Source organism: Apis dorsata, unplaced genomic scaffold (genome assembly GCF_000469605.1).
Source record: "Apis dorsata unplaced genomic scaffold, Apis dorsata 1.3 scaffold_604, whole genome shotgun sequence".
Classification (NCBI taxonomy): domain Eukaryota; kingdom Metazoa; phylum Arthropoda; class Insecta; order Hymenoptera; family Apidae; genus Apis; species Apis dorsata.
The window spans coordinates 271,231-288,866 of NW_006263804.1; the positions used below are offsets into that span (position 1 = coordinate 271,231).

Here is a 17,636-nt window from a genome sequence, read left to right on the forward strand (position 1 = left end):
AAATTTAAAATTTTATATATATAAATTATAATTTCAAATATTTTAATATTTTATAATTTTAACATCATTTAAATCTTAAATTTTCTTTAGAATTTATTTAAGCTAATTACACATGTTTCTATTTCATATATCTAAATACACATATATATTATTATTATAAATAAAACATAAGTATTATAAATGAAACATAATTTTATGAAATCCATGTAATTTTCAACAATATGAATATCTATGTGTTTCAATTAAAAATATTATTGACACACACACACACACACATTTTTTTATTTTTATATATCATAATATATTTATATTTTTATATTATGTTTATAATTTTTTATATTTTTATATTTTCTATTTTCTTTACTTTTTTTGATATTTTATTGCGTATAAATTCATTTACAGTATTTTTCAAACAAATATTTATAATATTATAAAATTAACATTATATTTATTCTTTTTCTTATAAACTATTAATACATTATATTCTGTCCATAAATTAAATACAAAAAATATATCGAATAATTTAGAAATTAATAGTTTTAGTTTGGATATTGAAAATTCTGATTTGTTAATATAAAATATACGAGAAGATATTTATTAATACATTTATAATATCACAGATAAAGAGAGTCACTACGTGAGAGAAAGATTCTTGCATAATATTATTTTCTTTGTGTGATATCATAAATATATATCTTGCATATTACTAACTTAAAGCTTTCTTAACTAAACACGAGATGACGCCATGAATTTCTAAATTATGTTGAATTTATTTCTTTTATTCATTTTGTAAATAAAAATATTTTATACATCTATATATCAAATTCTATATATATTTTTTGTATATTAAATATATATATATATAAATTAAATAAAATAATTAAATTTCGGATGCATATTTTGTATATATTTTTATACATATTTTATACTTGTATATAAATATATAAATAAAATTATAAGTATTTTACAAAGCATATATTATAATAGCATAGTTTATATATATAATCTTTATAATACTACACATGTAAAATATAAATATATATTACAAATATAGATTTTTAAATTAATTATATGTATTTCATGTATACATGATATATTTTCACTTAAAATCATACTATAATAATTTTTAATTCTAGTGGATCTATTAAATGCCAGAATTTATAAGATAAAATTTATTTTAGCTTATGCAAATAGTCAAAATAATTATGAAAAATTAATAAAAAAAAAGTTTGAATGTTAAGGAATAAAATATATTACAAAATTATTATTTTACAATTTTAATAATAGATGATATATATCGTTAACTATGACGTATTGTATGAAATCAAATTTCAATTAAATAAATATTAATCTTAAATTAATGATAAAATAAAATAAAATCTTATACAATAATATAAAATAATGAAATATATTTAAGATGAAATATATTTAATCTTAATAAAACTTAAATAGAAGAAATGAGATCAAAGATGATCAAAATTCTAAGATGAAACATCAATTAAATTTAAAGTTGTACAATTAGTTACAAATGTTGCATCTTGTTGTTTTACATTATTATTATCTCTTATATATATAACTACATTTAAATCTTTATTCATTGCAAATGTTTTATCTTTTTATGATCTTATATCGAAGGTAATATATACATATTTTATTGTCGAAGATATGATCTTTGACCGTCAAACAAACGTTGGAGGTCATTATCCCTTATCTCGTATGTCTGGTCAATATTATCGACCCTGACAATAATACATGGTTGATTCACGATTGTTCCCATAGAAACGTACCTTGCGATCGAATCGCGACCGCGCGTTCCTTTCGCATTTAATATAAGTTACATGTGTGTGTATGTATCGAATCTTGTATAGTCTTGCAGCCCTACCGCAGTCTCAAATATTGACACGACCTGCGATGAACTCGTGTAACGTCTTTTGACATTCAAATTCGACATTCGCGCCGGAAGTTGTATCGCATCGGAAGATCGTTGATTCGTTGGTGTATGATGTTCATTTGAAGAAAACAGCTGAATAGGTAAAATTGTCGCGTGTTAAATAAATATTGATTGATGTAGATTATTTTTCTTTTATTTTTCTGCGTACTTGATTATATTGTCATTACCGATCGTACAAATTTCTTTTCGCACAAATCGTGTCGCGCGCCAATAATGATTGGGAGAACATCATTAGTGGAACAAAAGAGGATCCAATGGGCGAAAGAGAGAGGTAACTACAGAATTCCATCATTCTATAATCCAAAAATCGACAATCTTAACGAATATATAAAATATTTATAATATTTGCTGGAAATAATCTAAAATATCGAAATAAGATCTAGAATATTAATACTAGAATTAATAATATATATGAAGTATACCATAAAGTACAGTTATGTTTTGTATTAAAAATATATTAAATTTAAATGAATAATTGTTTTAAAATGACATGTTATATAAAATATTAATATATATATTAAATTATTATTGAATTAAATATAAAAAAGGCATTATTATATATAATAATATTGAATGGAAAATTAATATTTTATATGAATACTATAGAAGAAATGGCACGTCTTGGCGGAAGTTGGGGTCTTCTGAAAAATAATGTTAATATCCGCACCAACATCCGGTAAGTATATAAAAATAGTATAAAATATATGACCACGATAAATTTCAGTTTTTTAACTTGAAGCATTAAATATATTTAAATATAAGATATTATAGAATAAATTGAAATAAATTATGCAAATCATAAGCAACATTAATGGTAAAATTTTGTATTATTTTTTAAAATAAATCTTTTATAAAAAACATTAACGTATATACATATATATACATACTATAAATTAATCGAAATAGTTAAATCAATATTAAAAATATTTATGAAAAAATTTTATTGTTTTAAAAAAAATTACTAATTTTTGTTATTATATTAATATTTCTAATATTAAAGTAATAAAATTTTGTTCAAAATTTTATAAAATTTATAGTTTAAAATAATAAGCATACTTAATAATATTATAAAAAATATTGGCATAGAATTAAGAAATTATATATTAAATTATATATATTAAGAAATTATCCAAGTAAATATCTATCCATTTTGCAATTGATCATTTCTTCAATAATATTCTAATATTAAATAAAATAGATCGATAGATTAAATATTATATTTTATATAAAATTAAATTCTGCATATATAAATTCTGCAATAAAAATTATTTGTTTTTCAAGAAGTTGAAAAGTAGTTAAATAATTCAAGAATATATTAAAGCTTGAATAAGATACTTTTTTGACCATAATTTGACCATAATTCATTAAATAAGTAACACTAAATGTTTCCAATAAAAGAATGACATCTTGATTATAAATCAAATTGCTTTTATGCTGTGATATATTAATAAAATACATAATGCAGCACTTATCCGAATGGCACAAGAATGTCCTTAATGGAAACGAAAGACAAGCAATCGGCCTCGAAACCTTTTCGTGCTAATAGACATTACGGAAGTACCGTCAGCCTGAAGAGCTTGGGAACTGAAAGTTCCGGAAACAGCGGCACAAATGTAAAATATCTGGATTGCAATAGTGGTAGCTTGATAAATCTACACGAGCAAACGGAAGTATCGCAAATCAGACATAGAAGTCCCAGCTTACCACCAATTTATAACAAGGACCAACAGCAATATCTTTGTCAGGTTTGTCTGCACAATATGTTTTGATTTTTAAAATATTTTTTTGTGAAAAAAATATATGGCAATCTTTTTTAATTTTTAAATTAAAATTTCCTGAAAGTAATGAAATTATATTTTAAATATTTTTTATACTTTATAGTCAAACCTTAATAATTCAAACTTTTAAGATTAAGATAACTCTATTCATCTCTTTCAGCGAAAAGATTTTAATTTTTTCCCTAAGATTTAAATTATCGAAATTCGATTATAAAAAAATTTAGAATAATAGTAATTATTTCCTAAATGAATTTTCTATGTCACATATTATCTTATATTATATGATCGATTACTTTTGAATATTCAACATGTATAATCTGTTTTAAAAGCCATTTTATCTGATGGCAGAATAATAAATGAATACTTTTAATTGCTACTTTGAGATTGTGTTGAAAACTATATGTGATTGTATCTTATTATTCGTGAGGGGAAAGCAAAAGTAAGGCAGTCTGGTAAATCGATTCTTATCTTCCAACTAAAGTTCACTCACCTCTTGATTACCTCTTATGTAGCATGACCAGGTTTCTTAATACTTAAATTACATACTATCTACATACCCTAATTTTCATATTGAATATAAGGTATACATATAATATCAAAACAATTTTATATTTAATACATAGACTATATTTATAGACTTTGACTAAAATATTTGTAATATTTTTAATTAGAATTAATTGTTAATTGTAATAATTATAAAGAAATTATAACTATATTTAAAATATTAAAAAAGATTTTATTTTCTTTTAAAAAGATTGTCTATTTTAAATAATGAAATTTGGTAAAGGGAAAACAATTGTTCACCTTAATGTGAAATCCATTTTTAAATAAGAAGCACTATAAATCTTGTAAATTGACACAGAATTCTGTTCTGATTTGTCGTTCCTGTCTCATACCGGTACAGTAATCATATCCAATTTTCAGTATAAATAAATGTATACGTTAAACATGATTTACATATTGATGTAAAAATAGAATAATATTACTCTTTTGTCACGCGAGCTCTTTTCTTTCTTTTTTTAGCTTTCATTGAATCGATAAAAATTGATTGTTTCGTATTCTAGGATCAACAACGAGATTTCGCTATAGAAGGATTGCATTACAATTCCAAAAAACCTCAACGACTATACGATCGTTGTGAAAATTCAAAAAATAATCATTATGGTCTGCAAGCTGAAGAACGCGAAGGAGAAACTTCCGGTTATGCCAGTGATTCTGTAGAGGCACCTGCATCAGTGAAAACAAGTAAGTTAATATAATATAAAATTTAAAAAATTTTGAAATATATAAATAATACAGGTATATAAATAAATATAGTGCAATATTTAAAATATTATAATTATAAAATTTAAATATATTATTTAAATATATCATTTATATCATTTATATTATTTGTGTAATAAAAAATAATATATACAATATTAAAATTTAACGTGAAAATAGATATAATTATTAAAAAATGATATTTTTTGAATTGAAATTTTTAATCAATTATATTAAAATTTTTTCTTTATTTTATATATATAGCATTTTTACCTGGTTGCAAGTCATCAGGAACGGAAATAGCCGAAAAAATGTGGCAAAATCCTTATCAAACAACACCTGAGAGTTCATTACCACCATCGAGGAGATTATCTGATGGTAAAATAGGAGAACTGAACAGGCCAAGGTGGGGTAGTGTCTGGGGTCAAGAGACTTCACAAGGAGACCCACCACCACCTTCTTGGTTGTCAAGATTAGGACATTCGAGTCAAGTACGATTATCAGAAATACTTTATAATTCTATTTAATAATTAGAATTAATTTTAATTAACGTGAAAAAAAGTTATATTCTTTATTTTTATGAATTGTTTTAATATTATTCATTTTTTTCATTCAAAATTTGTAATATTTTTATTGGTTTTTATAAAGGTTTTAGTTATTAATCACGAGAGTGCAAGCAGTTCAGATTGTTCGACAGTTGGTTCAATTGGATCTGATAATAAAACTTATCTTCGTGGTCAAAATATTCCTGTTGATACTAATATTCTTCAAGAAAGAGAAGCAAAAAGACAGAAAGCTCTAGAACTTCAGAATGCGATTAAAAAACAACTTGAAGAGAAAGATCGACAGAAAAAAGAAGAAAAAGAGCAAAGATTGAGAGAAGAACGATTAGAAGAAGAACGAATCAAACGAGAAAGAGAAAAAGAGAAAGAAAGGTACAAGTGAATTGAGTTTATTTTTACAATAAATTATAATAATCTATGTTTATTGTGCGAATTTAATTGCTCAATATCTGATTATTTTTATTATAGATTCGAAGAAGAACAAAGAAGACTAAAAGAACGAGAAGCGGCTAAATTAAGACAAGCTGAAGCAATGCGTGAAGTTTTAGAAGCAGCAGAACGTTTGGCAAAAGAACAAAAGAAATTTCGACGTAAAAGCGAAAAAAGTAATGAAGAAAATTCCATTATATCCTCTAGAAGTTCTGAATCTAATATTTTAAATGAAAATCAGTTTAATAAAAATTGTCTAAATGTGAATAGTCAACAAAATCTAACTATTAATAATGATGATGTTAAAGATAAAAAAGATAAACAAGAAATATTAAATGAAAAAGAAAATAATAATTTTAATAACAACAACAACAACAACAACAACAACAATAATGAAATATTTACCGATAATAGTGATAATAATAACATATTAGAAGATTTGGAACAGAATACGAATAATATAAAACCTGTTCAAGTTCCTGTCAGTAAAGATGTGGCGATTGTATTAAGTGGTCGACTCGAAGATTCAGAATTACTCAATAAAGCGAATTTGCAATTAGTCAATTTAGTATTAACTCCAACACCAAGACAATTAGAAAATAATTCTAACACAAATTTACCTGTAGGCTTGAATAGTCTTATACAGAATATAGGAAATTCGAATTTTACTTCAAATTCTTTCAAAATTCCACCAATGATCGTAGAAAACAGATTGCTCACGCCAAGCAAGTACAGGATTACAAATGGTCGAGATTTTGGTACACAAACAGATGTAGAGAACGATCTTCAAGATTTTCTGGAAAAAATGCAGAACTGCACCATTAAGGATACTTCTGTAAAGGACCATAAGGATGCAACAAATGCTAGTAAAAGGGATATTGAAAAGTGAGTCAAAATATGATGCATTGAATCACTTCAAAAGTTGAAGAATCGTAGAGGATATTATTCTTCTGTCTTGCAAATAGAAGCGGTAATTATTATTTCATTTTGTTTATCGAAATTTTATTTTTTTTATATTTTATCTATATAATTTTAATTATATAATTGATTTAACATTATTTTTTTATTTTATATTTATTTACATGGATACACATTATTTATTATTGCAAGTTATATTTATTTGCATTATGTTTGAATGTTTATAAACATGCAACTATTTGATACTATAATTATAATGAAACATTTACATATTATTAATTGTTATATGCAAGATTTACTTGTTAATTTGAAAGGTCCACTAACATTGGTTTACCAGAAGATATTATCGTGAAAACTTTCCCTCGATCAAAATCTATGCCCAGAAGAACTATTGAATCTAGACCACAATGGAATGCTAATAGGTAATTTTTAATAACATTATATTAAATATTTTAAATATGAATTATGGTGATAATTAAACAAAATGTTTCTTAGACCAGGAACTCGTTATCGCACGCAGAGTGAAAAAGATCCTCATTATCAACGTCGATTGCGAATGAGAAGACGTCAAATCGAATCTAGCGATGAACGCTCTAGGTATTTAATTCTGATTAATTTTCTATTAATTTTTTTACATCAAGAATTGTATAATGAACAACTCTTCCATAGATCACCATCTCCTGACAGAAGGAAATTTATAAATACTAAATCGAAAATTCGAACATTAAATAAATCAAAAGTAAAAATGGTTACCTATGATGCAGACCTTTCGATGGACAATTTGAATTCTACTATTATACCATTGCGAACCGATAAGAATGGAAGAATCATTATTGAAGAAAATAAATGTGATTATAATGATAAAATTCGATTAAATACTCATATTAATAATGTTGAAAATATTAAAGAATCACAAAATGAAAATTCTAATATCTGGTGCGGACAAGAAATTTTATCTAAATTATCTACCTTGAAAAATGTATGTACTTTATGTTACATGCTTGTTATATGCTTTAACATATTAGTATCTTAAATATATTTATTTTTTAGGGCCTTTTAATGAAGCAAATGGAATGGAATTCCGAGAGATGTCTAGTCTCTCCCGTTGCATCAGAAATTTATTAACAAGAATCAAATGCCGCGTTTTTGTGCACATTTTTGTTATTTTTATTTTATTTTTGTAGAAAATGAGATTGTACAAATTACATAAAATAAGGAAAGAATAATAATTCATGTTTTGGAAAATGAAAATAAAAATCTGAATATTATTCTTGGATTGCAGATATAAATAATGGCCTTCCAATTGGACGATCTTCTAAAGGAAGATAAGAAGGATGCAAATTTATTACCTGATCTAAGTAAAGCAATTTGTAATTCTCAAGAAGAGTTCCGACGACTTCTGGAGAATTGTCCTGAATTTAAAATTAAACCAGAAAAGGTTTAAATGATATGAATAATTTAATTCAGCTAGAATTATATAAAATTAACAAAAAGTTTCAAATACTCATTAAATTGAACAAGAATATTTTAAATAAAAATGATATTGTATTTAACTTTCTTATTTAATAACAATTTAGTAACAATTACGGTAATAGGTAAAAAAAGAAGATGCAAAAGTGCGTGACAAAGAATTTTCTTGGAAACCAACTAAAAAAGAGTTGAAAGCATTTGGAAAAGAATGGAATTACGGAAATCCAATACCTCCAGATATGAAAGATTTAAATCTTCACGAATTACAACAAGTTGCTATTGATTGGAGAATGTTAACACCTATCAGACCAAAAAATCGACAAGATGAAGAAATGTTCTCTAGATTAGTAATTATTTCATTTAGATCTTATATCCTGTGAGAAATTAATTTTTAATTAATCTTTAGTTTATATGTTTATATATAATTATTTATATTTATTTATAAATCTTATATTTAACAAATAATTTTATTTCATATCATAATTTATCTTTTAGGTGGAAATGGGAAAACTGGAAGCAAAAACAATTGCTAAAGAACAACGATCAATTATAAGTCCCATTAGACGTACTAAAAATCGTGCCGGTATGATTGAGAGTAGCGTAAAAATATGTAGTGAATGTGGAGAAGAATATTGCCTTGGTGAATTTTGTGGCGATGTTATATATGATTTATATGTAAGAATAAATGTGACGGTTCAACAACCGAAAATAAAAATATCCGCTGATACTGAAGCAATAATAGCTAATATGGATCGTAAAAAGAAACGCAAGAGGAAAAAGAGAATAAAAATTAAAAATACTAGGAAAAATGGTAGATTATTAATTCGAAGCAAAAGAATGAAATCTATAGCTAATGATTTAGGAAGAAAAAGTAATAAAGACAAGTTAGAGAATAATGAGAACAATTCAAAGCCTATTAAACCATTTAAAAGAAAATGCAGTAAATATACTAAAAAAGGATTTCGAAAATAAATATAAAAGGTAATAGAAATTAATACATGTTATAAATTCCGAAAGTATTTATCGTGAATTAAAATTTATTTGTTACGAAAATAAATCTTTTTATATTATTGTATATTAATGTAATTGTCAAAGTAAAATATGATAAATATGAGATGTATGTATTTTAATAATACTAAATAGATACTATTTATCCTATGTAAATAATTTATGTAGAAAGTAAAAATTAAAAAAGAATTAAGGATTAATTGATGAAAAATGAAAACGAAGATTATGTACGTTTATTATTTATCTATATTCTGTGGTCCCTTAAAACGTGGAATAAATTGATCTGTCTTACAATATTCAAAAATTGTAATGACAATTAAATATATATATAAAACAACATGACGATAATTAACGGGCAGGCGCAATAAATGGTTGCAATTAAATATTGGAAAAATATAATTTTTATTCCTCATTTCATTTATCTCTTTTTGTTTCTTTTTATTTTCTGATTCTTCATTCTTTTCTTTTCATTTATACTTTTATCTAAAATATGTCGCAACCAAAAAATCAATCATAAAAGGAAAAATATTCTGTTTCTTTATTTAAATCTATTCTTCAATTTTAATATAATTTAAAAATTATAAAATTTTTACATTGAAAAAAGTTTAGAAAAAATTCCGAAGTTTGTAATAATTGTATAATTTAAATAGAAATATGTATCCATGGAAACAGAACATTTCTTTTGAATTATATTTTTTCTATTGATTTTAAAAGAAAACTTCATTATATCGATTTTTCATCTTAACATTGAATCGTACGCTAGTATAATAATAATATTTAAACTGACTGAAGTACATATATTTTACACAAATATATTTATATAGATATATAGATAATATCAATAGCTACAATAACACTTTTGATGAATAAAATACATCGTATATAACTATGATATTTTTGTTTCAAATAGTATTCTAAATTTATCTAGTTTTTATTTAGTTTCATTCATCTTAATTATGATCAGAGTCCTAATCACTATTATTTTAATAATATTGTAAATATTAGGCCACCAAAGTTTCAAAACTTTTATCTATATTTTTATTTTGATGATGATTATATAAAAAAAAAAACATTTTTAGTAAAAAATATTTCAATTATTTTAAAATTAAATTCAAGTAAAATATCAACTATCAATTATATCAAACTATAATTTTGTTATAATAAAAAATATTATGCTAAATAAAATATTATATTTTAATTTCATTGGACACTGATCACCAACAATACTCTATAATCTTATACATACTTATACAGATAATGTTATTTAATCACTATCTTTTCTAAGCTACTATATTTTAGTATACAATAAGATTGCATATATATAGAACATTGCTGTTTAATATACATATGTACAATTGCAATATTTTTTTAATTATAATCAGTACAATTAAATTTTAATTTAATTTTTTTTTGGAAAGATATCTTTATATCTTTATATCGTCAATATTTAATTTTGTGTGCAATTCTTTTTTTTTTATTAGAATTTTGAGATAACAAATTTTATAGTGATTTTTACATCGATATTTATAATTATTCGATAGACACGAGTAAAGTGCATATAAATGTTATTCAAAATATAATATTCTTCTATTAATACACATTTAATATTTCTCTAATTTTCAGGCTCGTTAATCAAAAATTAATTTTGCCTCTTTATCATTGTATCATACGAGTTAGTGATTCGAAGAATATTACATACAAAAATATAATAATATTTAAATATCTACACCGCATGATTTCGGCAGCTGCTCAAATTTTGTTTCGATTATTAAACTTAAGTACATCAACGATTATATGTTATATAAATATTTCTTACGACCAGCGTTGAATAGTAACATATTTTTATTCGTAGTAATATAATTATAATTAATTAAATTCAATTTCTGATAACTAATTCTTCACTTAAATATATAAATTTTTCATGTATTAATGTAGTTAACATTTTGAATAGGATATATATAATTATTTAAATAATGTTTATATTTATAGGTATATAGAAACAAAATATAGATTTAAAATATTTCTACTGTTCTTTAGTACCATTTATATATTTAAGCAATAAAATGGAACAACTTGTATAAGAGAAAAAAATTGTGAGAAAAATCATTACATATTCACACTGATCATAATGCTTTTAGGATAATTTTTACATTTTTTTTACGATTTACTTTAATTATAATTGAGTAGATACAACAATTTATTATAATAACTAAAATAGAATAATTACAGAAGAATAAAATTATAAAAAAACACAGACTATTATTTTAAAAAAGACATAAAAACAATATACAATATTAAGGCATTTAAAACAAAACTACCTATGGTAATGATATTACGCTTTGATAATGAAAAAAAATATGAAAGATAAATGATTTGTCAACCTGATGATAAGTTATTTTTTAAATAGAGAAATAGAGTCATTTTTCAAATAAAGATTAACACAATAATTAATGCAAAAATCAACTTTGCTTTGTTTTTAAATGGAATCATATTTTATTCTATTTGTAATAGATTATTTTAATTCGCGCGTAAGGATTTAATAATGTTGTTATTAAGTCGTTGAAAATTAATATAATGCAAAGAAAATAAAATTAATTTATGCTAATTTAATTTATTTAAAAAATTATATCGAATCATACCGTTATTCAAATCGAAATATTTTCAAATATATATTAAATATGTTTAAATAAATAAATTACTAAAAAGCAATTTCTTGAAAAAATTATTTCCATAATAGTTGGTTTCTAAAGATTTTAAATGATTTTTATAGATTATGTCTTAAAACATTTTATTAAAAGTAAAGAAATTTAAAAAAAAAATTAAATCTTTCTATCTTCTCTATTTCTTTATTTATAAAAAACTATTAATATCAGATTATATCTTTTTTAATTTAATATAATTATTCTAATAGACTTTTTTTTAGATTGTTTAAATAATCTATTTTGAATGTCTTGCTTAGCATTTATAAGTAATAATAAGTAATTAAAAGATGATAATTAATTAATTTTATTACGAAAAATTATTAAAAAAAATAGTTACCCTTGTAAACTATATACTTTTGGCACGGAATAGAGATACTCAATATAAGGGACTGTTTACTTCATTTAACTTTACGTAGCAATAATGATTCATTATTTTATATAATATATATATATAATATAATTCTATATATATATATATATATATATAGAATTGAAGCTCGTTCGAAAGTTATATTCATGAAGAAACTTTTTTTTTTGAGTATCAATATGTTATAATAAAGAATTTTTATAAGGTATGTGAAATATTAAAATTATTGATGATATATGTTGCAAATGTACAAGCAACGAATATTTTGTGAAAATATATTAAGAATAAAAATACAAAATATGAATAGCTATTTAAATATTTTTTCATTTTCTTTTTATAAGTAAAAGCTATAAATGATAATATTTAATGGTACTATTTTACAACGTTCATGTAACGCTCAGGTATACAGTATACTTATCACAATATTTCATTCGCCATCCTAAATATTCTTTTTTTTATCTTTTTTATCTTAGTAATTATTGATATTTTACATATTAACATACAACATTAATTAATAAATTTTTTCGAGCAAATGATGTTATAACGTATCTTTCATGTTAATTATTATGCATTTATTCGCAATAAGATGATGTAACTAACATCACTTTTCGATTTGAATTTTTGTCTTTTTATCTTTTTTTTTTTTTTTTTTTTTTTTTTTTTTTTTTTTTTTTTTTTTTTTTTTTTTTTTTTTTTTTTTTTTTTTTTCAGAAAATAGAAGCCAAAAAACTCTGAATATAGTGTATTCAATTACTGTTTTTTTTAAATTCTTAATATCTAAATTTTTTTTGAAGACATTACTGTCCTGTAGAGTTTAAAACTCTTGCACTTTTATACGTAATATTACTATACATAATATAGATATTAACGATTAAATAATCGTTATTACATTAATTAAAAAGACTATTTAGAGATAATTTTTAAAATATAATCAATATACTCACTATATTTTATACATGGCATAAAATATGAACAGCTGGATTAGATTGTTCGTAAAAAATTAAAAATCAACATAAAAACTTTAATTATTTGATCCACGTTTGATCATTCATTTATAAAAATTTGTTCAAATTATTGAAATATTTTCATAAAATGATAATATTTTTAAAAAGCTTCGTTTTTATTAAATATATATTATAAGATACTTTGAAAGTCAGAATACAATTATTATTATATAATGTGATATAATCATTAAAATTAATTTTAAAAATATTTTTAAATATAAATTACATATTTTTTTATATTTTTAATTATATATATCTCTATTTATATAAATAAAATATGTAAAAATCCAAAAATAAAAATATATACTATTATTCACTATACGGAAAAAAATAGATAAAATTAATATATCTAAATTATAATTATTTGGTTTGAATGAATTATACATAATTGTATAATGATTTTCATTGTACCTCGTTTTTTTCCTTTTTATAACTTGGCACAAATTTTATCAGATTTGTATATTCTTATATATATATGCAATTTTTATAATTCATTACTGATGTTTTAATAATAAAATATTACATACAGTTTATTATTACAAAGTATATAATTTTGGATCTATATGTTGCAATAAATTACTCGCTATCAAATATAAGAAAATATTTCTCTTAATACATTGAAAAAGACACAGTACATCAGTAATAAACTTTTCTCAGAAGAGATTGTCCTGCACTTTATTATTGTTTTGTTTGTTTTGGAATATGATATATTTTTTAAGTTTTCAATCATTTGTATATATCTATAATATTTAAATTAATTATAAAAGATAAATAATCAAAATGTTAATAACGTGGATGCAAACACATTAATCTAATAAAGATTCTTTTTAAGACTTCTCGATGAAACATAAAAGACATAAGTACAATTTATTATTATGAAATTTATGATTATGAAATTTATAAATATATGCTAATATATATCTAATAAAATATGGATATATATAAAATAATTCTTGAAAGAATAGAATTTATAAAATAATTATTTTATAATGAAAACTATGACTTATGTCTCTTCCATCAAATGCAAATACAAATATAGTTTTGTTAAAACATTCAGTATGTTTTAATTTTAAAAATCAATAATCTAACATTTTTTTTTTTCTATATAAAGTGCATCTGTATAGATATGAAGTCTATAAAATATATGAATTAATCGAACAACCTAGTCCAATTGGCATTATATACAAGGGAAAGGAACAATTTGGTCAGGTGGTTAATTGGTAAGTCACTTAAAACACACCTGATGAGTCCGAAATGACATATGTCGTTTGGACCAAGCAGGATTCTTACTCTATTCCTCTTCACAAGGAACATAATTTTTATCATATTTAATCATTCTCAATTATCTTTACGAGCTTTCTTTTTACTTTTCTTTTGAGGTTTGGCTTCTGTCCAAATATCTAAAATATGTTTAAGAAGACACATGTAAACTTTTTATTCTTAAAATGTAAGGATTATATAATTTTTATATATATGATAATATAAAAATACAATTATGTACAATAATGTATTAAATTACCTCCTAGTTCATCAAACACAGGCCCACTTTTTTCTTGTGTTTGCATAACATTAGGACTTTTTTCTTCAAAATTATCTGGTTCTTTTTCTATATTGTCATCCTTTTTTTTTGTCCTTTGTTCTTGGATTTTATTATCTACTTTTGGTGTAGATTCAATCATTATAGGCATATTTTCATTTTCAGAAACTTTTTTTCCTTTCTTTGATTTTCCACTTTTTTTTTCTTCTTTTTCTATTTTTTCATTCTTAAATAAAAAAAGTCCAAAAAAATATATGCTATTATTTAAATATTAAAAATATTTAAAATAAATATGAATACATTTGAAAAATACCTTAGATTGTTCTTCTTTTTGCTGTTCTTTTTCTTTAGATATTTCCTCATTGGAAATAGGTGTAAGTATCACATCTTTTTTATCTTTCTCTTTTAATTCTTTATTTTCTGTTTCCTTTATAACTTTATCTTTAATTTCTACTTTTTCTGAAAGCTTTTGTTTAATTACTTCTTCATTAATTAAATCAACCTTTTTGGTACTCTTTTTATTTTTCTTTGAAGGAGATTCTTCCTCTTTTTTTTTATTTTTTTTATCTTTTTTGGAATAAGCTTGTTCCCAATCACCTATATTTTAAATTAGTATTAATTTTAAATATAAAATTAATACTTTTCTTAATATTATATAATTCTAAAAATAATTTAATTAAATCTTACCTTCATCAAAATCTATTGGTTTCTCTTGGAATAAGTTTTTTAAATTCTTTTTATTTTTTACTTGTTCAATTTTGTTTTCTTTACCAACTTTTATAAGAACTTGATCCTTATCTTTTTTTGTTATAGAAATTTTATTATCTTCTTGTTTTCGTTCCTTTAATTTTCCTTCAGTATCATTTAGTTTGGATATAACTTTTTTTGAAGCCTCTGTCTTTGTTGATATACTTTTTTTAATAGGACTTGTCTTTTCAATTACAATTTGACCATTAACAGATTTCTATAATATACATATTATAAATAATATCAATAAATAATACTTAATAAAAATAATGAAACTTAGAATAACAAATTTTTCAGATTTTAAAGATATAATTATATTATATTATAAAATTTTTCAAAATTTATAAATAAAAAACATGTGTATTATAATAAATAAAATTTATAAAAAAAATAGCTTTAAATAGGATAATATGCATAATTAAATTGTGTTTTATGTGCAATGATAAAAACAATAGGGAATCTTTTAAAATAGTTATACCAGCTGATTATGAATCATGTATGCGTGTATAAATATTCGTAACAAATAAGCAACCATATGGAGGGTGAACAGTATACATTGTTAGATTTTCATTGTTAATTGGTTCGAAAAAAAAAAAAAAGAAGATTTATATCATTTAAATCATTTACTTGTATCGTGCTAACCTTTTCTTTGATCTTGATACGTTTCTTATTAGTAAATTTCCGGTCCACGTCGGAGCCTACCGAAAGCTGTGCAAAAGGTGGTTGTTCAGCCTTCTTGAAACCAAAGACAAAAACGAGAATCGCACATATGAGTACGATACCCACAGGTAATGCATATTGCGAATGCTGAAGTAACAAGCTGACGTCCATGGCAATACAAAGGACGTGTCAACGTGTGCGAGATCGACGACGGAAATGAGGGACGGCAATAGTGACGGCAACAACACATACGGTTACAACTCAGCGGTGATCGGTGAACCAAACGCTTAACACGATACAGATCGAACAACTCAAAACATAGCACTCTAGTGGAAAGTCTTCGAATTACTGTATGCCAGGCGGGCGCCGATCTCCGCTGACGCGGCTATGACATGCCACTAAGTAACTCAAGCGAGATTTTGTTTCATATATCTACAAAAGTTTTTATATAAATTAAATTAAAATATTTATTAGCATCAATATGTCAAAATATTATTAAATTAATAAATATGATTTATTAATAACAAAAGAATAAATTTTTATATAAATTTTTTATTCTTTTGTATAAAAAGTATTGAACTTAATCACTTTACCGCATTGATTCTAAGATCCATATATACGATTAAAGTTTTCGTAATGTAAATAGATATAATATTGCACATAATATAAATTTATTAGGAAGTGTAAAAAATTTTTTTTTATTAAAATGAATATTGATTATAAATAATATAATACATATATAGAATATATTAGAGAAAATATTCTAATATTCTAATATTCTTATTAATTTTTTGCTATTTTAGCAAACTGTACAACCATAGGCTTGTCCTTTAAAATGAAACCATTTGTTTCATCAAGAGCTAATTGTGCTTGTTCTACATTCTGCAATGTAATAAAAGCTTGACCTTTCATTCTTCCTTCTTGCATAAGTCGCACATCATATCTAAAAAAATAAATAAATAAATGAATAAATAATTTTTTTATATAAATAATTATATGATAAATATATTCACAAAAAATTCTATATAAGAATATTTTAATTAAAGATACTTACTCAAATTCTGCTTTTAATTCGGGTATTATATATTTTCGATAAATAAAATGGAGATCTTTTTCTTCAACTTGTTTTGCAAGATTTTTTATATATAAACGATTTGATGGTTTCCCAGGATGATAATTTTTAAATACAGGAAGCAATCTCTGATCTATAATAAAATAATATATAATAAAATAAAATAA

At 22.8% G+C, this 17,636-nt stretch overlaps 4 protein-coding genes across 7 annotated transcripts in view; 2 read left to right on the forward strand and 2 right to left on the reverse strand.

The window, feature by feature from the left end:
• Positions 1 to 1,774: 1,774 nt before the first annotated feature.
• LOC102681698 lies at positions 1,775 to 9,357 on the forward strand. Of its 2 annotated transcripts, none has more exons than XM_006621184.2 (4): positions 1,775 to 2,031; positions 8,185 to 8,340; positions 8,498 to 8,719; positions 8,868 to 9,357. In XM_006621184.2, the coding sequence occupies exons 2-4, from the start codon at positions 8,194 to 8,196 to the stop codon at positions 9,342 to 9,344; spliced, it is 846 nt and encodes a 281-aa protein (XP_006621247.1). In that variant the 5' UTR covers positions 1,775 to 2,031; positions 8,185 to 8,193; the 3' UTR covers positions 9,345 to 9,357. The 2 variants fall into 2 exon arrangements, with proteins under 2 accessions (XP_006621247.1, XP_006621248.1); XM_006621185.2 differs by lacking the exon at positions 1,775 to 2,031 and adding an exon at positions 8,095 to 8,118.
• LOC102682003 (putative uncharacterized protein DDB_G0286901) lies at positions 1,836 to 8,342 on the forward strand. Of its 3 annotated transcripts, none has more exons than XM_006621187.2 (11): positions 1,836 to 2,222; positions 2,558 to 2,627; positions 3,417 to 3,696; positions 4,794 to 4,974; positions 5,257 to 5,483; positions 5,641 to 5,927; positions 6,024 to 6,869; positions 7,217 to 7,324; positions 7,398 to 7,499; positions 7,572 to 7,881; positions 7,953 to 8,342. In XM_006621187.2, the coding sequence occupies exons 1-11, from the start codon at positions 2,165 to 2,167 to the stop codon at positions 8,025 to 8,027; spliced, it is 2,544 nt and encodes an 847-aa protein (XP_006621250.1). In that variant the 5' UTR covers positions 1,836 to 2,164; the 3' UTR covers positions 8,028 to 8,342. The 3 variants fall into 3 exon arrangements, with proteins under 3 accessions (XP_006621250.1, XP_031369012.1, XP_006621251.1); XM_006621188.2 differs by having other exon boundaries at positions 2,031 to 2,222; positions 2,561 to 2,627; XM_031513152.1 differs by having other exon boundaries at positions 7,398 to 7,881.
• Positions 9,358 to 14,470: 5,113 nt separating the features above from the next.
• On the reverse strand, positions 14,471 to 16,802 carry LOC102671231 (nucleolar protein 58-like). The gene is made up of 5 exons (XM_006621193.2): positions 16,380 to 16,802; positions 15,678 to 15,954; positions 15,304 to 15,587; positions 14,973 to 15,216; positions 14,471 to 14,853 (listed from the first exon to the last, which is right to left on the reverse strand). Exons 1-5 carry the CDS (start codon positions 16,566 to 16,568, stop codon positions 14,792 to 14,794), a joined length of 1,056 nt encoding a protein of 351 aa, XP_006621256.1. The 5' UTR covers positions 16,569 to 16,802; the 3' UTR covers positions 14,471 to 14,791.
• Positions 16,803 to 17,069: 267 nt separating this feature from the next.
• LOC102671376 (RNA-binding region-containing protein 3) overlaps positions 17,070 to 17,636 on the reverse strand; it is a 2,680-nt gene continuing 2,113 nt past the window's right edge. The window contains exons 5-6 of the mRNA XM_006621194.2: positions 17,452 to 17,602; positions 17,070 to 17,340 (exon numbers count right to left, since the gene is read on the reverse strand). Coding sequence (XP_006621257.1) covers positions 17,181 to 17,340; positions 17,452 to 17,602 — 311 coding nt within the window. The 3' untranslated portion in view covers positions 17,070 to 17,180. The remainder of the gene's footprint in view (positions 17,341 to 17,451; positions 17,603 to 17,636) is intronic.

Coding starts and splice junctions, on each gene's coding strand:
- LOC102682003 (XM_031513152.1), top strand. CDS start 2,165: ATGATTGGGAGAACATCATTAGTGGAACAAAAGAGGATCCAATGGGCG. Junction 2,628..3,416: donor AATATCCGCACCAACATCCG/GTAAGTATATAA, acceptor TACATAATGCAG/CACTTATCCGAATGGCACAA. Junction 5,928..6,023: donor AGAGAAAAAGAGAAAGAAAG/GTACAAGTGAAT, acceptor TTTTTATTATAG/ATTCGAAGAAGAACAAAGAA.
- LOC102681698 (XM_006621184.2), top strand. CDS start 8,194: ATGGCCTTCCAATTGGACGATCTTCTAAAGGAAGATAAGAAGGATGCA. Junction 8,341..8,497: donor TTAAAATTAAACCAGAAAAG/GTTTAAATGATA, acceptor TTACGGTAATAG/GTAAAAAAAGAAGATGCAAA. Junction 8,720..8,867: donor AAGAAATGTTCTCTAGATTA/GTAATTATTTCA, acceptor TTTATCTTTTAG/GTGGAAATGGGAAAACTGGA.
- LOC102671231 (XM_006621193.2), bottom strand. CDS start 16,568: ATGGACGTCAGCTTGTTACTTCAGCATTCGCAATATGCATTACCTGTG. Junction 15,955..16,379: donor GTATCAAGATCAAAGAAAAG/GTTAGCACGATA, acceptor TGTATATTATAG/AAATCTGTTAATGGTCAAAT. Junction 15,217..15,303: donor AAAAAGAAGAACAATCTAAG/GTATTTTTCAAA, acceptor TTTTTATTTAAG/AATGAAAAAATAGAAAAAGA.